At 36.8% G+C, this 27244-nt stretch overlaps 1 protein-coding gene across 1 annotated transcript in view; it reads right to left on the bottom strand.

Moving 5' to 3' along the window:
• Positions 1-231: 231 nt before the first annotated feature.
• Positions 232-27244, bottom strand: part of mgat5b (alpha-1,6-mannosylglycoprotein 6-beta-N-acetylglucosaminyltransferase B) — a gene marked incomplete at its 5' end in the record, with an annotated part of 135946 nt that continues 108933 nt past the window's right edge. The window contains 8 exons of the mRNA XM_084111143.1: positions 232-4271; positions 5574-5845; positions 8460-8534; positions 10799-10915; positions 12022-12168; positions 13031-13186; positions 19526-19656; positions 23632-23765. Coding sequence (XP_083967269.1) covers positions 4073-4271; positions 5574-5845; positions 8460-8534; positions 10799-10915; positions 12022-12168; positions 13031-13186; positions 19526-19656; positions 23632-23765 — 1231 coding nt within the window. The 3' untranslated portion in view covers positions 232-4072. The remainder of the gene's footprint in view (positions 4272-5573; positions 5846-8459; positions 8535-10798; positions 10916-12021; positions 12169-13030; positions 13187-19525; positions 19657-23631; positions 23766-27244) is intronic.

Genomic DNA, 27244 nt, shown 5'->3' on the forward strand with positions numbered 1-27244 from the left:
TGTGTTGTTAAAAAGTAATAACGTCACCTTAAAATAAAGTGCTATCTATCTATTGTGGCAATATAGTGGTTATCATGCAAAACAACTATATTTTACCTCAAACAATTACTGTATATATATATATATATATATATATATATATATATATATATATATATATGTATATATACATATAATTTTAATATAATTAATCACAGTATTTGGCAATTAATTATTATAATTAAAGGCAAATTAATCACACATCAAATTTGGCTGAGAAATTGTTAAAAAAAATATCATTTCAATAGTCATTATTGTGTTAAATGAGAAAAACATCAAATAGACATTATATTTATATTTGTATTTATGCATTTGGCAGACGCTTTTATCCAAAGCGACTTACATTGCATTTCAAGGTACACATTTCACTGGTCATGCCAGTCACAGTGCTGAATGCATACACAGCACTAAAATAAAAAACTAGCCCTAATCTAAAACTAAACCCTACCGTAGTAGAACATACGGTTTGCCACGACTGGATCCATCCATGATTTATTTGAACACTCAACTGAATCCATGAAGTATGTACTTGGATTGCATGCACCTTCAGGAAGAACATTCAGCCTTTGTGGTCGGATTTTGGAGGAGATATGTAGGTTTTTGCAGTCTAGCTAGTAAGCCAACAGTAAAAAGAATTCATTTTGCAGTCTAGCTAGTAAGCCAACAGTAAAAAGATTTCATTTTGCAGTCTAGCTAGTAAGCCAACAGTTTTCGTTTATTCGTATTTTTGGCTTACTGTATAATTTTGAGTGACAGATGTCGTATTTTATTTAGCCTATTTTTTCTCTGTGACATTTTTTACTGTGTTGACAGTATCATGATAAGACAAAAATAACAAGTAAAATTCTTGCGTTTTAAAGTGCCCCTATTATGCTATTTTAAAGGTTCCTGATTTTGTTCTGGAGGTCTCCTACAACAGGTTTACATGCATCAAAGGCCAAAAAACATTTTCTCATAACATCTCGAATCTCAAACGACTCGTCAGATGAATCAATCTCTCTAAATCCCTCCATTCCACCTGCTCTGCTCTGATTGGTCAGATGGCCAGTCTGTTGTGATTGGTCTACCGCTCACAGCGCACATCGGAAACAAAACGCCCATTACCATAAACTTCAGCTCCGGAGGCTTCTGTTATTGAGCCCAAACCTCCATCTAAAGGATGACTTGAGCAGGATGTTTCTCATTAGCCGCTTTCCGACCGGAGGAACCTTTTCACAGTTCCTAGAACGATTGGCTAAAGTACCCGGATGTCGGTGTGTTCGCACCGCAGGAACTAGGAACGATTTTAGTTCTAGGAACTCCATTTGGAGGAACTAATTTAGGTCCTACTTCAGAGTAGGGTCTAAACCAGCACTATAGGAACTACCCGTGACGTTAGTGTACGCTGATTTGCCGAACGCACGCAGAGCACCAGCACCCGCCATTTTTAAAACAGCTAGAATGTAAACACATAGATTATAGCCTATATATTTACTCCAGAAACTGACTACACAAACATGGAAAACAGTGATAGATGGGTCTCTAAACCTTTATGCTGAAGAGAAAATCCAACGCAACTTTGAGGGGACCAAGCCAAACATGATTATGTTTATCTGTCCAGCTAGCAACACTGGACATCAACCACACGGCATAGGCTAATAACCTTTTTTTCATATACTGTCTACTTTCTATAACAGTTCTATCTAATAACATATTAAACAGTACTGTTAGACAGATCGCTAACTAATAAACACAGAGAATGCGAGCATTGTTTGCTCTGGCGTTCTCAGCGGCGCCAAAATAAAGGTCCGTCGCGCCGTCAAAATAAAAGTCACCGTGCTTGCGTCACTCCCTTACTCCTCCTACCAGTTCCTATGGCCACTTGGCCAGTGCGAACGCAAACAGCAAAACCGAGTTTGGGGGAGAGTAGTTCATAGAACTGTTTAGAAGTGGACAGTTCCTAGAACTAAGTTCCTGTAACTACTTGGTCGGAAAGCGGCTATTGATACATTACTCAGTTTGAGGTACATTATGAGATGTTGCAGCTGTAATTCCTCACCATCAGCATCAACAAGTGTACGTCCATCAACAAACCCATGTGTATATTTCTAATTTATTGTGGTGCACATGCAGGAACTGTATCAATAACGGTGCGTACATTAGCCGTGCACTAACGTGAATGACTGATGTAACATTAAAGTTGGCAAAACAAATCTTGCTCAATCCTATATCTTTAATCAAAGTAGTAAGAACCACAGCCAATCTGCATTAATAGACACAGTTTTAGCCAATAGTGGCCCACAGCTGCTTAGCAGAAGTATTTCAGTAAGACAGTGATAACGTGAGTTAGCCGGTTAGCCGGAAGCTTACACAATATAAAACACAAAACTATGTATTTTGAACACCCGGTAGAAAATATATACATCAATAATTATTCAGACTTACAGGTTGTGATTCTGAGGAGCAAGTTAGTCCAAAGCAAGCGTTATGCGAATCCTGTGTTGAACTCTGGGATTTGGCAGGGCAAGTTGTTCGAGGGCGGACACCATACAACATAGATGGGCATTATGCAAATGTATTTTCTAGTGACGTAGAACCGTCATCCAGTGGGATTCGAATAACAAATGACTCGTTTAGGCGGTTCAGAGTCCATTATTTCTTTTGGGAGACAATAACATTACTTATCGTGCACTTTCGACTTTACAACTTTGCAGAAAGTTTACATTCACAGACAGCTATAGTACACACTGCATGAAAGGGAATATTCGAAAAAACATAATAAGGGCACTTTAAGCGGGAGTGGGTGCAGAATAAAAGTAGGAGCGGACGGAAGTGGGACAAAAAAAAAAAAATCTACTTTCAATCTCCTATTTGACTCCAAAATATAATACATTAAAATGGGTTGTGTGCCTCAATGATAATGTATTTTTGTAGGCCGAGCCATAAGTTAATCATCACACTGGTTCCATCGACAAAACCCAAATTGGCTTTTGTATTGTTGAAGAAAATAAGCTCTGTGACCAGCAAAGGTTTATGCTTTTTGCATGGATTGTTCATCATGACAATCTTCACAAATGAACACAACTTTTACCAATTTTGAAACCTAAATACAACCGTCACAAGTAAAAAAGCTAAACGCAGGTTATACATGCACTACACTACAGTCACATGACTTCAATGCCACCACCATTAAGCTTTAGACAAATCTTTCAGTCTTTATTTAAAACCTTTTCCCTGGAAGTTGGAGTTATAATAGTTTGCAAGAGTGTGATTACAAACACAACAAGGCTGTGAAAGCGACTAGCGAGTAGATGAGTTTATTTGTTCGGATGATGACGATTAATGTCCTCAACAACCTCTATAGTCACATTAAACACTTGGTAGCAGCCGCCTTTTACAAGACAAGTAAAAGCTTTAAAAAAGGGGGGGGATTAATGATGTATTTCATGTTGTAGAATAAAACATGAACATATTTTGAGCTTGTGTTAATCACAGATCTTATTTCAGTCATTTAACCAAAAACTCATTCAACAAAGCCATTGAATTTATGATGGAAGTGATAAAATGCTAACTCATTTCCCAGTTTTGGCCTACAAAAATACTTCAACCCTGCAACACTCTATAACGTTTCATGTTGACTTTAAAATTCATGTGCAATTCTGGCACTTCCAGCATTCATAAAACTTCAGCTACTAGAGTCTGGCGTGCATCACATAGCAGCCACAAACTCAAAACTGTATTTTGCATTTATTTTCGGCTCACGCCGTCCGACCTTGAAGCCACCACCAGCCGAACTCTTTCAGATCGACTCCAAAGATGGTGAACATCAGGGTTACCATCTCGCTTACCATCAATAGCCCATCTGGAGGCAAAGTTTTGCTTTGGATCAAAGTAACCAAGAGTGAGGACACTTCTTCGGACGTATCTTCAAGCTTGACGTCAATGACCTCAGTCCAGCAATTCCCATGAACCTCTTGATACCAGCGATCTGAGGATTCTGCCCTGGACTGGCCTCAGTTTACCACAGACATCTTTAAAGGTCTATGGTGAAAGCTCAAAGGCAGTCCCTGCACAGCGCCACCTGGCCGTGGAGGTAGTCTCTGCAAGGACAAACCCGCTGGTGTTTGGCACTGACTCCAGCGCAACTGAACAGCAGCGGCTCCTTCTGCTGGAAACACTCTCTCCTGTCCACCTGTACAGCTGGAAACACGTGGTTCTTCTCCGCTTCCAAAGACTCACACTGAGCATTAAGCCTGAAATGCACATATTCACACACAACGTATCCATTACAAACAACCACAGACAGGTACAGGGGGAGATATTCAAAACAGCACGGTGAATAGAGAACAATGACTGCTCATTTCTACAGCGGTCTTGGTTACGTAAATACTTTTCTCATTCATTTTCTTCATAGGGATTTAAGATCTGTCAGCTTTAAACCAAACCATCCAGCTGTGAGATGAATAACACATTACACATTATGACTGAAGCAAAATATTACATGAAACTGCTTATCCCATGAAGCTCTGTAAATGAAAACAAAACTACAGTGACATAAAACTACTGATTTCATTGATTTCAAGACTTATGTATATCTTATTGCTAAAAAGGCTTTTTGGTAACACTTTATTTTACAGTGTCCTTGTTACATATGTTACATGTACTTACCATAGTAATAACAGTAAATGATGCATAATTACATGCAACCAGAGGTGTAAAGTCCAGGTTCAGAAAGTAAAAGTCCTCCTCAGTATTTTGTTCCAATCACCTGGATTTGCTAATTAGCACAGTTTTTCAGCCAGGAGATATAAATAATTAGTGAAATCAGCTGTCTGAGTCCATGGGTGGAATAAACATATGGCAGGACTTTTACTTTCTGACCCCTGGACTTTACACCTCTGCATGCAATGAACCCTCAACCAAATTCTAATCCTACCCTATCCCTATAGTAAGTACATGTAGTCAATTAATATCAATTTTAATCATTAATATCACGTACTTAAATGTATAATTACACTGTAACAATGCCACCTTAAAATAAAGTGTAACAGCCTATTTTTATTTGGAGAAAATGATTGGGACATTTGCTTCGAGATTGCTGCACTTTAGCATGTTTCAATGGAAAATTACCAGCCATTCAGAACTTCTACTAGCCAAAAAAAAAAAAAAGATCACAGTTTCCTCGTAATACGCTGTATTTAATATATCATGATGACTCACGAGTTGAGTATTTGCGCTAAATAGGGCAGATTTGGCTTACATGAACTTCCACAGCGACGTGAGTAAACACAATAAGTAACACGCCAAATTGGCCAGCGATTTGACAACGTTTTCCGCCACAGTTTATTTTTACCTGCATTTGGCAGGTTGGCGGGTGTTCATTTCAAACCCTGATTATACTCTTTAAAGGTGTATATGAATACATAAGCATTACAAAGCGAATATATAATCTATTATACAGTAGATACAATTAATATCATAACTTCATATGAACAAATACATTTAAAAAAAAAAAAACACATGCAAACAATCCAGAAACAGTGTGTGTCTCTCACCCATTGAAGGCTTCCATATTGTTGATGAAAGGAAAGAAAGCTGGCTCGCAGATTAGACCGGCATCCTGGCAGGTTTTCACACAGGACGAGGCCTCTGGAGACAGGACGAGCCGGAGGGCGCTGAGGGGGGGCCAGCAGGCCGGAGCAGTGATGTTGGGTGCCCAGATCAAAGCTGTGGAGTTGGGCAGCTGGAGGAAAGGACTGGGTGGATTCCCAGGCCACGATCTGGATTCATTGACTTTAGGGAATGGAACGCCGCGGTGACAAAAATCCTACAAAAAAAAAAAAAGAAAAAAAAAAAAGAAGAAGATTTTGACTGGAAATATCTTTGCAAGAGAGCCTTATGATACATTATCAAAAAAAAAAAAAAAAAAAAAAATTTTTTATATATATATAGCAGTTTTTCCTGAACAGATACAGAATTCAAATGATGTGCGCTGCTGCTATTTTTGTACAATTTTGTGATTCATCCAATCAATCCAATCAGGATTTACAGACAACTATGTTTTATAAAAATAAATAAATAAATACTATAAATACTATACTAATAAATAAATAAAAACTGTTTTACTTTTGAGTTATTTTATTTTATTTATTTTATTTTATGAAAATTACCATATTACAAGGCAGAGGCTTTAATAGTCACCAGACATGAGGTCTGCTGCAGCAATACCAATAGCAATAGCAATAACGCTAACGATAACTAGAACTATAAAGTTTAGTATAATAATGGTTCTAATTCTATGTATCACATGATATTGAATGATCTTAATCACTTTCAGAACAATTATTTCCAGCTGATGAACGATAAAAACATTGACAGCCAATCAAAGGGGCCGTTTACATGCAAACTTTTTCAAAGAGCATGTTTTTGAAAACTATCCCATTATATTTTCCATGTAAACTACAAAAAAGTGAGTTTGTGAAAACTGTGACGTTATGCACATACTGTATGTATTACGTGTTCAGTCTAAAGGCGCATAGTGTTTCTTTACAAAGTGACACTGCCATCTACTGGCCTGGCGTAAATAATACCGTGTTTTTATTCGTTTTCACGGATCCGCGTGAATGGGATTGTTTTGACAACATTGTAGTCTGTTTTAAACACAAAGGAAAAACGTTTCTGTTTTTAGTATATTGTTGTCGTGCACACAGAATTGATCCAATTTTAACGAGTTTGAGCATTTAAAGTGACAAACAACAGAAATTAAGTGTAGCGTCAGTTCTGGCAGGTCACGTTAGTCAAGCTCGCTTCAGCTGACACAAAGCTGATCCACATCTACCTATAGGAATACGACGCCTATCACTGTATACATATATAAGCTCATTCAGTATTATCAGCAGCTATCACGTTTCTCAGGAGCTCATTAGCCTCCTCCCTCCCCAGCTCCTCTCGTCAGTCAGGATTTGGCATTCTGATTCCCCTTGAATCAGAATAAATTCTTGATTCGTGTTGTGCTTTAAAATCTTGAATTAATGATATCTGCAATACATTCATGTTGGTTCTGTTCTGTTTATTCGGGGCTTATTGCTGCTCTTATCCATGCTAGGCTCAGGGAGTTCTTGCCCAGAACAGAACCATACCGCCAATCCTAACTGTATGCTAACTGTCAATGGTATTTGACGATAGTGGTCCTGACAGAACTGCAGCACAAGCTTATAATAATAAAAAAAAAATCTGTTGATGTGTACGATAATATAGTTATTGGATCATTATCTTTACAGTTATTGTTTTGGTGTGAATGGGTCAATAGTCTGTTTAGTCAAATACAATAAAAAATAAATAAATAGTGTATATTGTGTCATAAATAGTGTAAATAGTGTCATAATGCCAATACAAATAATACTACAATGCAAAATATTATTGCTTTTTAACTACTATTTTAACTTTTTTCACTTTAATTACCTATTTGTTATGAATTCTTAAAAATGAATACTCCCAAGGGTCAGGAGTAATTTTACTTTGTGTATGAAGAGTTCAGATGCAAAAGCCTCTAAATGCCATCTGAAATCTTCTTCTAGAATGATCATTTTTATCAGGCTCGTATATTTAAGTTCAATAATTTCACTTAAATGGCAATGCAAATTACCTATTAATTGTTATTTAAGTGAAATTACTTAACTTAAATATACAAGCTTTATAAAAATGATCATTCTAGAAGAAAATTTCAGATGGCACTTAGAGGCTTTTGCATCTGAACTCTTTGTACGTTATTTCCAGGTTTGAGCTAAAAAAAGAAAGAAAAGAAGTGGTGCTGAGTACTGAAGGAGCTGAACAAAGCATTCAGAGTAGTTCAGGTTCTCAAAAGTGTGTTTCAGTGTATGTGCTCACATCAAATCCCAAAGGCAACCAACTAGCAAACTCAGCATATGTGTAGTTCACATCATAGGCAAAAATATGCTTACGCTTATTCTCTTACATTTTTGTCTACGTGTGCATGTGTAAGCGTAACACAGATCATAGACTTGCTCTGCTCACGATTCGTACACTTTCTGTCCTAAACAGTATGCAACATAAATAGCAGTGTGTACCAAATCATAAAATGAAAGGTTACAGGAATGCAATCTTTTTCTGGACTTTCAAAGTGTCAAAATGGCTCTAGTTGTGCCATTTTTTCATAACGTCATGTTGGATCCAGAGTGATTAGTCACATGGTATTTTTGGCTTGTGTGATTGGGTAATAGACCAGAACTGAGAATCTATAAGCAAGGGTGACTCAAATTGTGTGTTTTAATTCAAAGTGCATATTTCCAGGGGTTTTTATCAAATGGCAAACAAAAAAAATGGGAATACTAATGGATCATTTTCTCCAGTTGTAATATAAATATATATATCTGTTTTTATGTGTGTTCTTTAATAGTATTGAACTTGAAATGCATCCGTACCTGATGTTGAATGTAAGCGTTCACTCTCTCCAGCATGCCCTCACAAGTGTACTCGTATGGTATAAAGGGTTCCACCTGTGCAAACAGACGAATGCTAAAAGTCACAAACAGAAAAATATTTACAACTTATGCAGCAAACACATGCTGTTCACTTAACTAATACCTGTCCATGCATGTCATTATTGTGAAGCCTGATTAAACTATGCGTCTTGATTCATATTTAAAGGTACTTTCAATGTTAAATAAATCATAAGTGAACATTCTTCTTGGCTAACCAATGGCAGATGGGCAAGTGTTTAGGGATTGAACCAAGCCTTATGATAGCTTTGTGTGAAGAACTGACTTAATGTTACACATGGGAAAATCCTCTCCAATGCAGCTCACAAATATTCTTCTCCATCACTTTTGCTTATGACACACATGAATACCAATGACGTCAAATCCAGGGTGTCAACGTTTCTGTTTAGCATCTGATCGAGGTTTCAAGAGCTTTGACCAGGGGAAATATATTCATATCAATACTGGTTTAAGCCCTATTCTGACGGGACTAGTTTTCATGGAGGACGTTAGAGAAAATCCTTTGAATGTTTTTTATTTGTATTTAAAATCACAAAGACTTGACTTGATAACTTGACTTGACTAAGAAACAAGAAACTCACCAACAGGTTACAAGGAACAAAGCTAGACAAGGCACAATGGAAACATGAAACAAACAGAACAGATGAAATGTGACACATGAAACAAGAGACCCAATCAGAACAGGACACATTAGACAAGGGAAGAACATGACATGATCACATGAGGGCAAGGGAATCACATGACAAAACCAGAAACTGGGGCTGTGTCTGAAATTGCCCCCTAAACCCTTAAATAGGTCCCTATTTGAGGGAACGGCTATTTATAGTGGTGTTTACCATAGTGGACATTATCGAGTGCAATATCATTCAATCCCAGAATGCACCACAATAACGAGTGTACAACAAATGCACTCTCAACGGCTAGAGATTACCCACAATGCACTGTGAGGTTCGTGCTGAATGAATTCCCGCGTCAGACCAGAAGATGGCGCCCGCAACTGAATCATCCATCCATCCATTTTCCAAACCGCTGGTCCAATGTGGGTACAGCACAATATCATACAGGTATAAATTCCTTTTTAATTGATTATTAAATTGTTTAATTAAGGTTTACACATGCTAGTTTCCATGACAGAGTTCAAGATAAATCTTTTCGTTTCTACTGGAGCTGCCAGTATGCTAAGATTCAAATGACTATTAAACAGCAAGCTCAAAGTTTGAGCAAACTATGCAAGAGCGGAAGCCCTTCCGGCGAACTCAGGGTCGTTTTCATTCACTCCTTCAACTGGACTATATTAGTGGAGTAATGAAGCGAATGAGGGTATAGGGGGCGATTTTGAACACAACTGCAGACTGTGAGCATGAATTAAAAAATAAAAGACATGAACAAAACCCAAAATTAACGTTACAGCCTTGAAGTGATATGAGCATGAGTAAATAAAAACAAATGTAGTTTGTAGGTGTATTCATTGACAACTTTAACCTGCCATTCATTTAGAAAATAGCAATATTTTCACTTTTATAAGGTTTCACCAATGCCTCTAGTTCTAACTTTCTTTTTATATATATATTTTTTTTCTAATACAAAGTACTTGTGTCTCCATAATACTAGCTAGACTGGCTAAAACAGCATCAAACCAGCATTAACCAGCACAAGTCTTCTCAGCAGGGATGTGCAATCATTCCTGGAAACGGCAATATCCCACAGTGTTGAAACAAATTTAAAATAATTGATCTTTTTTTAGAATTCGAATTTAGAATTTGCATGTCGTATCATTCCATGGGTGATGGTGAAACTCAAAGCAAGTTTGGAAAGACTGATCTTGTGTACATCTACACAATTGCAAACTGTTGTTCTCTGTGCTCAAAAACATGCTAATTCTTTTGTTTGCTTTCCCTATTTTTGCACTGTGGATGAAAAAAAAACTGTGATTTCAAACTTTTGACAGACACTCTGTGTGTTTCCATAACAACAGCAAGTTTGTGCTTTGAGGAAGCAACTGAGTCAGAACTAAAGACTAAGATGACTAACAAACACTATATTGCACTCCTCTGTTTAATTGGCGCCATGGAAGATTTATATAAGAAAAGATGACAGCATCTCCAAATATTCCTCTTACAACTACTAGGCATGTCTTGATGGGAGTATGTAAATTGTATTGTATAACATAAATTGCAAAAAAATTGGACATCCCTTTTCTACATTTCTTCAACCACTTTTACACTGCATATAAGAGAGATGTAACAGAAAACTACAGTTACCTTGTCTTTGAGTATGTCTACAACAGCTGTCTCAAATTCTTGAGAGTTGTTGAAGTCTACTGTTCTGACATGGGGTTTGCCGATGTACTGCTCAGTGTACGGATGCTGAGATGACACCTGATGGGGAGATAAAAAAAAAGAAATAGTGTTAACTATCATGATATCACGTTGCAAGAGATGAGTTGAGTCAGGAACTAAATGCAGTAGTCAACTTTATTAAACATGCAATCAAATTAACAAACACTTAGGAGATCAAGATAATGCACAGAAGAAAAACAACACTAAGCAAAGACATTTTCTCTACACTATGGAAGTGCCGCAGATGATCTGAAAACAAACAAACAAGTAAGCTGGAGTTAAGCGATCTCCATTGAGAAATTCTGCTTAAATGAAAGCGTCATTCAGTCAGTCTGTGTTCTGTTTGCTTGGACTAAATCTGCGATCAAACCTTCACAGTTTTAAACTGCAATAAATCCAAACATGGATTTAGACTATTGTTTGCGATTGTGGTTGCTGAATAAATGCACCCTCTGTGTGGCAATACAAAGTCTTTTTTGCTGTTGTTTTAATAGAAAAAAAAAAACATGAATTAAAGGATTAAGGAATTCCACAGTTTTAATTTTTGAGAGAAGTTTCTTGTTTTAACAGTTTTCATAATGTATAGAGTGTGTTAATTTAAGCTATATGATTATTGCGATAAATCAGGAAGTTAGATGAGGTAAAATAAACCATGCATGTTAACATTCTCTTAATTTCTGCTTATAGGTGAAAGTGGAATAATTCTGATGAAATATAAAAATATATTTCTCAAATGACAACAATCATTGTGATTTTAATTTTGAGCAAAATAATTGTGATTATCAATTTAACCATTATGTAGCATGATGAAAATGTGACTAGCTTTTAGTGACTAAAACTATGCCCAGACATATAGTTGACTAAAACTTGACTAAACAAAAACACATGACAAGGTTGACTAAAGGTTGGCAAATATGATGCATAGGATGATTTTGTATTTAAGGAAGTAGAATTACAAAAAATACAATTCAGAAACTCATACTGTACATGTATACATACTAATATATGTATACTGTATACATTACTTTACTGTAGTAGTAATATACATTTTGTACTGTCCTGGTCAACAAAAAAAAGAAAAAAAAGAAGGAGAGAGAGAGAGAGAGTATGGTTACTGGCATATATAGCGCACAGACTGCACTTACCTCTCTGGAAGTGGGCTTGCCTCTGAAGAACTCATGGTTGAGGGAGCTGCGAGGGGGGTCGAACTTTGGCTGCAGAAATATACATCCATTGGCTATGGCCTCTAAAGGGGCGGGGCCTTCATACGGAAAGCCAAATCCCAGGAAGAGCTAAGAGAAAATGTAATTGTATGAATTGGTTTAAATTCTAAGCTAGGGTTGTCAACAGATTAAAAGTTTAATACATTTTTTATGATCATTAATCAATAATGACGTGTATGAATATTTGATGAAGGAAGTCCCCTAAGTAATTGCTCTAATGGTAGAAAATCTCTTAGAATGGAATTTACTTTCAGGTCAAGATGAAATTCATACTTTAAATTGACAGTCCTACAATAATATTTAAACTATTATCAGTTTTGCAGGTAATGCATTACAAGTAATGTGTATTATGCAATTAGATTACTTTTTTTGATAACGAGTAAAGTAATGCGTTACTTTATAAATGTACACATTAATATTTAAGTTACTTTATTTTATTATTTAGTAATAAACTAAAAAGTAATTTACAATTATTTAAAAAAAAAATAAATAAAATAAAATACTGAATTAAAATCTCTTCTCCATAACATAGTCACTTGCACACACATGCATGCGCGGGAACAGACAAAAGAATGAATAAAAAAAAAAAAAAAAGAGTTATACAATAGGTAAAATAACCCATAATGTTAATAGATTGTTTGTATGGCATATCTATCTAGGGGCCAGGCAATCTAAATGAAGGTGTATGTTATATATGCTATGGTGTTGAGTGCATTACTGCATTAAACACTTGCAAAATGTAACTTCTCACATAATAATGCAAAAGTAATGTAACACTAATGTAATGCAAAAAGTAACTGCAAGTTACTAATAAGTACCGCAATTAGTTACTTTTTAAGGAGTAACGAAATATTGTAACAAATTATTTTTAAAAGTAACTTTCCCCAACACTTCTTATCAAAGATTTAAAAGTACATCATGCTAACAGTACCTTAGCCTTTCTCAGAAGCTGCTGTAACTCCTGTTGGGGCAGTAAGCCGTGGTTCCTGACGAATGCTGGCACCTCTGGGGGACGCTGTGCCTCATAGTACACTGTCCCATGGATGTCCATGTAACGGTGTAAGATGGTCAGCAACTTCTCCTTACCCTGCATCAGCACAGAAAATGGGGATAATGGATGAGAATAAGCTGTACACTTCAATTTGGTAATTTTACTTGAAAAAAATCTTGCCTCAGGAAAATCTAGTAAAGAGTATCAGTGTATTCAAGTTTTTATAACTTGGCTTCTGAGTGTTACTGACTTAATATTAACAGAGTAACAGAGAGCATTGCAGCATGAATGAATTAAGCAATTGCTTTGTTTTTACAGTTTTTTGCTTTATTTGACAATTGTATTTGCTGTCTTGTGTCAGTATTTGCACAATAAAGAACAAATACAATTGTTTTGAGTCTTATACATTTAAAAATTAATGTAATGGTTACCATTGTAGTGTTTTGTCTGTTGAATGTTGATGTCTGTGTCACTAAAACAATGTTGATTGTAAGATATTGGCACAACTGGGGGGGATCAACCCCCTTTAAATGTTTACTGTTTCACAATAGTGTTAACAATAAAATTGTAATAGACTGTAACTCAACATCAAATGTAGATTAGTTAGTGATTTAGAGAGAAGTTTGGTATCTTTTAAAAGCAACATAGGTATTACTTCACTTCCTGTGAAACCACAAATAACTGTGATTCAAATGAAGTTCCAAGTGTCCAACCAAACGGAACACTGATCAGCATAATGGCGACTAAATAATTATAAGAAATCAACATCAATTTATAAAGTCAAATAATGTGATATTCTCTCAAAATGTTCAGTTGTATTGACAATTCAACATTGACTTAGAACATAAGCAAAGGCAACTAAGGAGAAAGATAACTGCAGAAGTGGAGGAAATGAGTGAAAAGTCAATCCAGAGTTGCCCCGCCTCATTTGCTTGACAAAATGGTACGAATCCAACAGGGGTGCACGATTCAGACAATGTCACGATTCGATTCGATATCGATTTTTAGGCTCAAGATTCTATTCAAAATCGATTTTCGATTCAAAAACGATTCTCGATTCAAAAAAACGATTCACAGTATGTAAATGTTAGGGGTGGGAATCTTTAGTCACCTCACGATCTGATCCAATTCCAGAATGATTCTTTATCTACTCCTCAAACAAAGCGCGCGTCAGCATTTGAAATTGAAAGCAGCCTTCTGTTAGTCAGGTTCATATTTTAAATAAACAAGTCCACTGCATTCCAAACCACATAAATGATGACTTCGTAGAGCATTTGTAAGGAAAATACCGAAAGGCGAGACAGCACGCTTCAAGTGTAACGTAACATCAAACAAAGCGCGCGTCTCTCACAGCGCATCCTGTGCAATGAAGCCTGTGAATGTCCTTGTAATTCGCTTCAACCTTTCCGAACTTATGAAAGATTATTTTACGGAAAGTTTGACTGGTGTATGTATGTGTGTGAGGAATTGGAAAAAAGCAGATTACGGGTGTTTCTAAAGCAAACTCAGCGTCATCGCATATCTGGTTAAAAACTAAGCTTAGATTCTGAAATTCTCAGAATCGATCCAGAATCGTTGGAGAGAGAATCGCGATGCATCGATGGATCGATTTTTTCTCCCACCCCTAGAATCCAATCAAGTAATCTTTACTTGGGTTTCTGAGTAACAAAGGCATAGTATGTGAATAGTACAGATAACTAGATTTTTACAATTATGTTCAACAAATTGTTAGTCATTAAGTAATCTAAAAAGGGTTGGTTAGAACAACTGTTGGGTTTTACAGTGATAGAAAGACGTGTGTCAAGCCCTCCTGGAAAGTCCCTACTTATGAGTTCTGTAATTACTATGTCATAAATACAGTTAAAGTGATTTTGGAATTAATACATCTGGAAAATTTCTGAAAAACACTGAAAGATTTTGGGCCTAATGCAACATAATGAAGTTCATATTGTGTGCACTGCATTTAACTGCTGCTTTATCTGTATTTTATCATAGTTCAGTCGCGCAAATCTGTCACCTTTTCTCTAATTGAATAGTGTTTTCTGGCATGCTGTATAACTGTTCTTCATCAACAGTACACAAAATACTTACAAATTGTGCATTTAAAAAGTGATTGTTTCGCAACTACTGACTTGAGATCAGCACCATGGACAGCACACAGACAGAAGCATGGTTACATAGGGGAGCAGTGAAACTGACTTACAATTAAAACTTCACAGCAGAACTACAAAATTTTTTGCATATACAAAATTTGTATATGCACTTTTTTTTTATTTTTTTATTTGTGCATATGTGACCTCAATCAACAAAAACTAAATGGAATGTAATGCTATGTACACACTCAGAATGATTGAAGAAAAATATTAAAATAAATAATGCCAAAACACATCAGCATGCATTCATTATGCTGGCAAGTTATATTAAAACATATTACAACTTATAGATCACATCTTTAATTATGTATGACTAAAGTCAATTTCACCATCATCTCCACTGAGAGATTATTTCATTTCATACATTAATACTGATTTGAGGCTGTCAGAGTTTGACTGAGAAACATGTAATTAAAATGAGCCTTAGGCTACAATTTATAGGCAGAATTATTAAAATCATGTTATACCCAAGAGTAGTGATTTGATTTCTCTTTTCTTGAGAATATTGTTGTTTAGTTTATACTGCCTAACTCTAGTAATACTCTAGTACTAAGCCTAACTAGTTTATAGTTTCTTATGTACAGGTATATGCAATCTAAAGGTCAGATTACATTATGTTTTACTCAATATTAGATATTAAAGCAGCATAGAGTTGATGGACTCTTGATGTTTTATGCTGTCTGCATGAGTGCTTTGGTTTGACAAATTAAAAAATAAAATAAACATATTAGAAATGGTGATCAAGGTGGCTTTTTCCCCCCAATCTGGCCCTTGACCGTACATTTGATATTTCTATTTCTGATGTTGCTATTTTCACATCAGAACAAAGAGAAGGACCATGTTCTCTGGACAATAATGAAAGTTCTCTTAGATGTGCAGTTAAAGAGGTCTATAAATTATTTACTTATTTAAATCATTACTCCATTAATAATTCATACATCTCCTCAGGCAAGTGTTACACCTAATTTCTTATATCAAACCATTAAGAGTTGTGAAGGCAAGCGCACTCTCTTGAGAATAAAAAACACATTTGGCCCTTTTCCTTGCGCAGCAAAAGAACCTTGACTCTCATGCATGCATTAACAGCACAGTTCTGAAAGTGACTAGAAAAGTTCAAAGTTTACCTTCCGGACATTTATGAGCAAATGATTCTTGTGTGAACCAAATTGCTTTTCCTCTAAGCAGTAATGAATGTGCGATTGAAGAATAAGAGTAACAGATGATGTGCTATTTCAAACAACGGACATTCAGAAAAATCAATGTAGGGCCTCGTTAAGGTTCACATTAAAGATTTCTGTCTGTCTCTGGAAAATCATTGGTAGGTTAATGACATCTCCGTATCGATCTCTGTATGAAAACGTTAGTTAAACAGCGCTGAGGATAAAACATTGTTATATAATTCTGTATCAAGCAATCAGTAAATTTAAATTAAACCAATGAAAGCTTATTTGTGAGTCAGCAAGTTGACATACATGATTCATTCCAATGCCGTTTTCAGAGTCTAAATGGAATCTTCTTTTTTGTAAAACATTTGAATGCATTTGAATGCATTGAATATTGTATTTTTTCTTGTATGTTATATGTATGCCCCATGATCAAACCACTGTTTAATGTGACCCAGTATGCATCATGTCTCATTTCAAAATGTATGTATGGCCCCAGGGTGTCGGACTGGGGGTAAAACCAGTACTGATTACCAGGGCCCCAAGGGGAGAGAGGGTTCTTGAAAAGTCTGGAATATATTTTAGTTTACCTGGATATTTTCATTTCCTAATTCAATTTCAGAATGAATGTCAGATGAAATGTAAAGTTAGTATATTGGCTGAATAACCTGGTTGATTGACTGGCCACACACGTAAAGATTATCTAAGGTCTCACCCACCCCTTGCTAATGCGCCAAATGGTTGAGTCCATCTGCACGCATTTTGTTTATGTTAGTTAGTTGAGCATCTGGTGGAGCGCAAACTTCTGCTGTAGAAATGTCTTTCTCAAAGAAAGCCAAATCAGGCCACCAAAAAAGAAAGCAAAGACAATAGAAGGAAATAAAACAAAATGAGGGGAAACAATTGGTAACTGACTTCTTTTCAAAGAAAGGTGAGCACAAACTAGAACACGAAATCTATAGTGCTAAACTGCTTGAATATCTCCGCGATCGTTAGTGCTAAAAATGAACTGAGACAACCCATTGAAAGAGCAGAACATACACTTTCAGATGGTAATATGGTTATACATGTAATCTGAGGTAAAGGCTAAGTAAATAAACTGTACACTAACAATGCTGTTTGCGTACAACACACCATTATAATAGCCTAATTTAAAACATGTTTAATTTTAAATTAATAGGCTATAATATAAATGTTATCTCAAGTACAAATCATTTAAGTAAAGTGACTGTGGACCAGAGTATGTTAAGAAAGTCTGAAATGGTGACTTCAGCACATATGGCATTAATATTAGGCTACCTTTAGTGGCATTTACTGGAGGGGAAACTCAAATGTCATGTACAGTATAAGCTGTCTGTTCCTTTTGTCTTAAAAAATATTGTAATATCATTTAGCTTAAACTTAGTAACCACAGTAAAGTAGGCTAGAGAATGTTGGGAAAGGAGGTTTGAAATGTGTGTAGACGTATGCACACATGACTAATTATCAGGCCACTCTAAGCATTACAGTTAATAGTTATTACCGTATAAACATCCAGGCCTACAGATTCATTTTTCATTCATTTTTTGGGATGGGCGGACATGGGGACCCATCAGGACTGGGCCCGGGATCTTGTACTACGCCCCTAGCCCTGTTTACACCTGGTATTAAGATGCGTTTTGGTTGGGATCACAAGTAGACGAGGGAGACGCATTCCCGTTCACACCTGGTGTTTTAATCCATTTCTTTTGTCCACTTTCAATCACTTCTGTCCCGATTACTTCAAGAGGAGGGTCTATGGGCGAGTAAATTAATGTGTTTTTTCAGATCTTTTGATCTAATGGACAAAAGTTATAAAGTTTGAATCCCATATGACTAGCGCACTTCCCATAATGTTTAGGCATCAAGTCAGTAGGCGCAGAGAAGACATTGACATTTGAACACAATCGACCGCATAAGCGCTACAAAAGCAATCGAATGTGTTTTCAACTACATTTACATTACATTTACATTTATGCATTTGGCTAGCGTCTAGCGAGTGTTTACATTGAAAAACAATGGGAAAAAAAGCACAGTGGAATGGAAAAATGCATTCTGTGTGAAGACTTCTTTCAAAAACATTAAATAATCTTATCGACCCCAGACTTTTCAAGTTCCAGGCCTGGAATTCCAGGTTTCTCCATGACCGTGGGAACCCTGCTCATCCATAAACTGATGAGAAGATTGTCACGCTCTCAGTTAGAGCTGTAAGTGATCCAAGACGGTCGTCAAGAGACCGAAAAATAAATTAGAAATGGGGGGAGGGGGACAGAGGACAAGAGGAGCTGATTGTCTTGCCAATCTCTAAGCATACAGTTGTGGTTCTGGGCTGAGTGACACATGCACAATGAGAGCGAGTGGGCTGCTATTTGGCCTGGAGGGAACTGTCAGTGTTTAGGGACTCCACAGCGCAGATAGCTTTAAAATGGCAACCTGTCAAACAAACAGAAATGACAATGCAAACCTCGGGCCGCACAGAGGCAGAGATGGAGACACATTAACACGGCGCTGAAGAGCGCAGCATTCAAAAAACGGCAGGAAAAAACATCCAGGTTAAACGTGGAGACTTCATTTCTCAAAGACTCTGAGCTTTTTCACGGCTCCTGGGATGCATTTTGTTCTCTTCAAAACCAATCTCTGCTCCCAAATGCCCATTGGTTCGAGCACACTTTCTGATTAAAGTCTGCTACTTGTCAAGTTTTTTATTTATTTCTTTAGTTGGCGGACGGGTGGGCGCAGTTTCCTCTGGCGATGTTCACAGCCTGTCTCTCTCGATGCTGCAGAATGTTTGCTTTCATCCTGCTTTGAAGCGTGTTAAAGCAGGCTGATGTTATTTGCTGTCAGCACATCCAAACACCACTTTAGCACAATCACTGTGCCCAACAAGCCATGATAGGAGCCAGGCAATCAATCTCCGTATGTTCTGACAGTTACACGGACTGAAAGCAAGTCTACAGCAGTGTTTTCAAATGCTGAGCAAGGCTGACGGTCTGACGCTATACTGCGTGATGGTAGAAATGTGTCAGAATTCTGCTCATTTCTGTTAACCATGTGGAAAACCTTTGCTTTGACCTGCTATTGTTGGATGCACACGTTCTTACCTTCCACATGCTGGCTTCTTTGCCGTAAACCACAGCCATGTTGTTGACTTTGTCTCTCTGGATGTGGAATCTTTCAGTCTGGTTTAGTTCCTCGGTCACAAAACCCATGAAGGAGTTATCAGGAGTGTGAGCTGGGGGGAAAAAACACAGTAATTCTAATTTCATTCCGTACAAGAATTAATTCATTTTGAATAGAATCTTAAATGTTAGAGAGAGAAGCAGCAAACATAATTGTTTTAAGAATGTCCATTCAATTTCAGTTGTTTTGTTCAGTTTAGATGTAAGCAATATGAAGAATAGAATGCAACAGTTGGGTACCGGAAGTAAAACTCCATTCATTTTCTCTATAGGAAATTTATTTTTTAACAATAACTTATAAGGTTGCTATAGAGGTTGAGGTTGTTAATCGATGGTATTTGCTTCTGTTGAAGATGTCAAACTGCCTTATTTCAACTTGTTTAACTGTGGAATTCATGGTGACAACTACATTACCCATGATGCTATACAGAAAATTCCACCAATCAGAGAGTAGAAACAAACAAAACGCAATAAAAGATCTCTTTAGCTCCACCCACTCCCATGAACACTGAGAATATATGCATATTTTGCAACAAACTTATATAACCCAAATATCTGTTAAATATATATATATATATATATATATATATATATATATATATATATATATATATAAAATCACCATTTGTAATTGTAGTTTTATATTTCTCCATAGTTTTTAATTTGATCATGCTGTTTGCAATGCTTCATGGGATTGTAGTTCTTTCTATGACTTGTACCTTTGTATTTTTGTCTGATTTTTAAATAATTTTTTACACAAATTTTAGAATGTTAAGATTCATTTCATAGCTGGTTGGTTTGGTTCATGGCTTAAAACACTTTGACAGAGACTTTTTTGAAATCCCTTTGGAAGAAATGAGTGGATAAAAAAAAACAAAATGCTCCTGAAAAAGTGGGCGGGCACTAATGCACTATTGATTTGTATTCAGTAGAGGACAAAAATGCACACGTAAAAAATGTAATTAAAAACATAATGCACTTATTGTGTACCTACATGTTTTCACATTGTACCAACATTAAAAAATGCCCACGTTATTTTATGTAACTACATTTGTAATTAATTTCTGTAATTAAATCCGTTTACCCTTTCCTTAACCCTGAATCCACCCTTAAACCCCAACCATATCACCACCAGTCTCCCACCTCAATAGCAGCAAAAGCGTTTTGCAATCCAACATGAACACAAGTACATTGTACCTGACCGACTTAAAAAAAAAAAAAAAAAAAAATATGCAAGTACATAGTAGTTAACAAAGACATGAAGTGGTACCAATATCCTTAAAGGTGCTCTAAGCGATGTTGGGTGACTTCACTTCTTTGTTGATGTTCGAAGTATTGTCAAACAAATTGAGGCTAGCTCGACAGTCCATCGGGATCGGGCCGATACTGTCCTCATATACTCGTACTTGTACTCATAAAAATTCGCCGATACCACGCACCGATACCACGTACATTTTGCGAAACGAAACTGGCGCAGCAAGTGCTTTGTCGAGGTGAACTGAGGCATAGACGCGCGAGCTGGTCGAGCACATCCCTTAGTTTAAACAGACATCAGTGGAAAGTTTGTTCAGTCGGATGTCAATGGTAAAGAAATTAAACGAGGCATGTAGCTTATTATTAATGTTAACTGACGAGAGAGAGAGAGAGAGAGAGAGAGAGAGAGAGCGAGCGCACTTCTGTTGAATGCTCTTGATTGCTGATCGTTCACTCAGCACGTTATTTGGATGAAAACTAAATCGTATATGTAAGTAAAGTAAAACATGAGCTGTTACCTGATTTAAGTATAACGAGTGGTTCCCTACATTATTACAGGACGTGTGCAGGTCAAGAAGTTTCATGAACACAAACATCCAAAGCGCGCGCCCCGCAAAGCAGCGTCTCAGCGCGCGAATACTGAATTAAATTGTCTTTCACGTCTTGCGCTTGTAGGACGAATTCAAACAAAATTATGTAAAACGCCAGTCTTGGCGAGTATCCTATAGTAAACAAAGTCGGTTATATCTCAAATGAACGTAGCCATGTTCAAATGCGGTCCGTGCGTTCGGTCTTAAAGGGGCAGCAGTTTGATAAACCTGCTTCTGTGTTTTAATGTTAATCAAACAAAGGACAAAGAAATACTCACTGCTCTTGACTAAATAGGCTACCCTTTTCAACTTTAGAAAAATATCCATCTATATATAATTTATACAGTAATGAATATGCTTTTTTCACATTTGATTACTTTATTCAAATTTATGTACCTGTTAGATCTACCTGAAAAACTCTAAAAACAGTTTATTTCATTTGTAGCCTTTCTTTGTTCTATTGTATTTATTTGTCCTATTTGTAATTCGATTGTTTGTTCTTATTTTGTTACTGACTGCTTGTTTTAAATTCACATTAATTAGGCTGCTAGTTTTTGTTGTAGTATCAAAATTGGATTAAATAATTGATATTTCACTGGTTTTGACAAACATTTGAACCGCTGACCCAATCCTCAGCACTGAGCCCTTCTGGAGCTGCTCTAAATATGTGCTGTGCTATTAAATGAAAGATAAAATATGATAGAGCAATAGAATGAACAGAGACAGTAGGCTAACAGAAGCTCATACAAATGCATTTTAGCAGGCTTAATTAAGCACGGAAATAACTGAAGGAAATATATATTTGATGAACAAATTAAGCCAACTAATATGATTTATAATCTTTTGGTTTATCTACTAATACATTTAAAAATTACAAATGCAGTGAAAATTCAGGGATCGGTTATGGTATCGGTATCGGTGAGTACCAAAAATTACAGTATCGGTATCGGACTCGTTCTGCAAAAAGTGGTATCGGAACATCCCTAATTTTAATAATAAATGTTAATAAATATAAATATTAATAATTGTAATAAATAATGTAATACAATGTAATAAATTAATAAATGTTTATAAATAATACAAATTCAAATGCCACTGTTTAATTTACTGATATTTTGTATTACATTTAATAGATGTCATTTAATGGACTATAGTTGAATTTCCTCACAATAGTTTAATTTTGTCTTTTATACACATAAACAAAGTGGTGGAAACCAGGTACTTGTTTTGACTGCACTGTACTTTCAGTTCAGGGAAAAACTGCCTGATTCCAAGAGAGAGAGAGAGAGAGAAAGAGAGAGAGAGAGAGAGAGAGAGAGAAAACCCTCTACAGTAAAGAGATATTTACTGAAAATGCATCTTTGTTTTCAGTCATTCCAATCCATCATCCTGTGGGGAATCTGGCCAATTCAATTCAAATTCACACTCACAAACTGAAAGGGAACAAATTGTTAAATTCTGAATTTCAGCCAACCTTGTGTCCTGTTATTATATTTAAATGAGGAGCAGTGCCTCAGACCGTCTAGATGCAGATTTGTGCATATGCTGCACAGACCCAAACCCTCTCCAGCTCTGAGAACATCTGCTGCTCTTCTCCTGCTTACAGATGATCTGCGCCTATAGCATCTGCTACCCAAGACACAAAACACTCACCCAAACATGCACTGTTCTTGTTTTCTGCGCTGTGATTACTAAACGTCTTTTATTATGCAGCCTGATAAACACATTAGAGAAACTACTCACCATTTACTTTCTTATTTGTGTTATACTCTTAGAATAAAAGGTTCTATATATAGAACCTTAAAGGATCCGTTTACTGAAAATGCACATTTTTCAAAACGGGTTTCAAAGTGCGTGTTTTTGAAAATTGTACCGTTATTTTTTCTGTGTAAACTATAAAAATGTAAAAATCACTGTTTATGTTCACATAAATGACTGTTTAAAAGGATACCTGCAAAGATGGACATTTTGACATGTAAGTATGTGCATTTAACCATTCAAGCCCAGTTATGCAACAAAAAGAGCTCAGTTTAGTACTCGCATGCTTTATGAGGAGCGGCTTTAAGCACGCACATCGCTCAGAAACCATCAGACAATGTAGCATATAGTGAAATGAGTTATCTTTCATTGCTTATTGCACTTCAAAGCTTTGAAACTGTGAATAATAAGCAGTCATAGACTCACGGAACATGGTCATGTACTGCTTGCCGTTGAGGTTCCAGTATCCCCAGTTGGTCCTGTAGCCATGCAGTGTGGCATACTCCTCATTATTATATGCCGGCTCCGTGCCGAAGGTGTCGATCACACGAATGTGGCACCTAGACAGAAAAAGCAAAAGTGTATTTTCACTTCAACCTCAAATCTGTTAATGTTCCAGCTAATATGTTCACACATCCCATTCCATCGAAGAAAACGCTGTGTTCACATTAGCAGAAATGTTTCCACATTACAATATATGTTTCCCTATAAAAGAGAAAATTGCCTCATTCCCAAAGCAGAGAAAGTTTTTTCCATGCAACACAATGAAAACAACCAAAGGCAGACAAGCTCCAAAATTAAAAGCACCACAGCAGTAGATCATTTGACTTGTAATGCACAAATCAAATGAACTACCGCTGTGGTGCTTTTAATTTTTATGTCTTCTGAGGCAATATGATAGCTTTGTGTGAGGATCACAGTGAAACTGAAGCCAATACATTTTTCTCTCCATTCTAGCTATCAAATCTCATTAATGCAATGAGATATGATTGAATATAGATATACTTATCAGATGTAATCAAAATCTGAACAGATTTTAAAATACTAGCCATTACACATTTGCTGACTTAAGCTGTTGCAAACACATCAAACTCATTCTGAAAAAAATAAAAATAAATGATGTCAATACTCGCAATGATGTTAGTGATACAGTGATACAGTGCTCGAGTGGTGAAACAGTCCCAGAAAAAAATGACCAAAGCTATATACAAAGATAACAAAGAAAAAGAAAAATGGCAAAAAAAAAACAAAAAAAAAAAACACTGCACAAAAAGAACAAAGAAAAGATATATATATATATATATATATATACACGACTCCACGACTCGCCCCTTTAGTTAAAACCATTGTAAACATTGGTGAGGTAAGTATAAAATTAAGTATGTACATTCTTCCAATATCACATAAATATCGGGTCTGGCCAGCTGATGGAGAATACACAACACGAAAGACCGGCATCACATCATGTGAGTATTAATGTAACAAACAAAATGAAAATCAAAAGAAACAAAATACAACTTAGATATACAGTATGTGTGTATGTGAAAACCGGTGTGCTAATGGCGTGTGTGTGCACCCACATCGCCCCAGCAGGGAATGGAGGAACAAGTTAAGATGGTTGGTGTGTGTGTGTGTGTGTGTGTGTGTGTGTGTGTGTAAGTGCTGTGCTGTGCTAACAACAGGGACAGGTCACTCTGTCACATCACCTCCCCCCTCCCCAGGCCGTAAACCTACTGGATTCCGAGACAGGTAGTTGGCTATTTTGTTTTGGGGTCCAGGTCGTTGTCTGACCTTAAACTGGTAAGGTTGCAGGGAGAGATACCATCTGGTCACACAAGAATTATGATCTTTCATCATGTAAATCCACATCAGGGCTGGGTGATCTGCCTCTAGGATAAACTCTCTCCCCAGCAGGTAGTATCTGAGACTCTCCAAGGTCCACTTGATCGCCAGACCTTCCTTCTCCACTGTTGAGTACCAGGTTTATCTTGGCAGCAACTTCCTGCTCAGGAACGCAATGGACCTCTCTTTGCCTGCATCTTCCTGGGCCAGGACTCTAATTCCCACAGCAGAGGCGTCTACCTGAACGATGGACTCATTTGTAAAATCTGGACTTTTGAGGACTGGGCCAGAACACATCTGCTCCTTCAGAGTGTTGAAGTCTGCTTCACACTCCTCAGTCCAGATAACCGATTTCTTGACGTTCTTGCAGAGGTTATAAATTTTGAAGTTGGGGACGAAGCGTCAATACCACCCCACCAGTCCCAAGAAGGAATGGACCTCCTTCTTTTTTTCAGTCTTGGGCTGGGTCGAACAGCTTCTACCTTGTCCACTTGAGGATTTAGCTCTCCGTTTCCCAGGTGGTAACCAAGGTAGTTGGTCTCTGACTTTGCCCACTCGCATTTAGCCACGTTTAAAGACAGGCCAGCCTCTTGGATCTTGCACAGGGTCTCTTTGAGGTGTAGAAGATGGTCCTACCAGGTCGCACTGTATATGACAAAATCATCCAGGTATGCTGATGACCCCTCCTCACAGCCTTGGAGGACTTGGTCCATCAATCGTTGGAATGTTGCGGGTGCTCCATGCAGCCCGAAAGATAGGACTGTAAACTGATATAGCCCCAGCGGGTTCTGGAATGCAGTATAGGGTCTGGACGCATCCTTCAGGGGTACTTGCCAATACCCTTTACATAAGTCCAAGGTTTTAATGTACCTGGCTAGGCCGATCCTTTCCAGAAGATCATCAATGCGTGGCATTGGATATGCATGAAATCTTGACTGAGCAGCTTCAATATTCTGCTAACATTCTTCTCTTTTTGCATTCCAAAGAAGAAAGAAAATGATGCTGGTTTGAAACAGTGAACTATTGCTTTAAGGGGTGGAATTATGGGGGTTGTAGCAACCTTATTTGACTTGCTCCCAGACAGCCGTTATAAAAGTTCTGCAGTCTAAATTCACATCGATAGCCTCACTGCATAGCAGTGGGAATACACAGGCCTCTGTAAAGGGAATCCACTGCATCCCAAATAAGTGTTACTCTGATTTTTGGGAGGTAAACAAGTTTAAGGCTTAAGGCGAGACACTACAGGTGAATAGGGTAAAAATTTTAACTAGCAACAATCACCATGAAACTTTCCCAGTTGATTACCTACATTAAGATGAAGAAAAAAATGTATTACAAGTTTTCTGTAATTTAATGTTTAAATATGCAAATTAGGCAATATCTAATTAAATATGCGCTAATTTGTATATATTAAAAAAAACGAAATCTGAGTATTGGATAAAGCCAGATAAAAAAAAAAAATTCATTGTGTTCACATATTAGATGGGGAAAAAATTACAGAGGCATTTATGGATATCTACTTTTGTTATCCTGTAAATCATAATATACTGTCAATAGCCTTAAAAAAATGATTTTCACCATGTTTTTTGGAATAAAATGTTATATAAATCAGGCTAGGAATAATATATTTACAAATCCCTCTGTAAATGTCTTCATAATATAACTAGGTACAAGACTGGAAAGATTGGTGCATATAGGTGCTACTGAAGTGGAGATTTCAGACTTGGAGTATGAGAGAAAGGTCATTTTGAGAAAACGGGCTTTAAAGATTTATCATCAGCCAATGAGATTGCGCATTCAGCCCTTTTATTTTCGCGATTGGTTGCTGATAAAAAGGAAATGACCATATTTGGATCCGACAGCATTGTACAGTGAAGAGAGAGCTTTCCAGCCGAGCCTGTGATGACAGAGAGCAGACAGAGATCGCGGATCGGCAGGAGGATTTACAACGACAACTTTTGTTGAATTTACGCAAAATCTACAGACGCAAACAGACAAAGTGTAGTAAAATAAAGACCTAAATGTGTATTTCGGACTTTTTTTCACCACAGTCTGAAAGAAGACATGTTATTGAAGACAAATATCTAAAAATCTCAAAATTGACCAGTAAAAAACCCCCAATGTTTTTGCCTGCCGTGTCTCGCCTTAAGAATACCAAAAATTCACTTTTATGCATATCTATTCATTATTGAACCCA

This window comes from Abramis brama (assembly GCF_963993115.1).
Source record: "Abramis brama genome assembly, chromosome: 1".
Taxonomy (NCBI): domain Eukaryota; kingdom Metazoa; phylum Chordata; class Actinopteri; order Cypriniformes; family Leuciscidae; genus Abramis; species Abramis brama.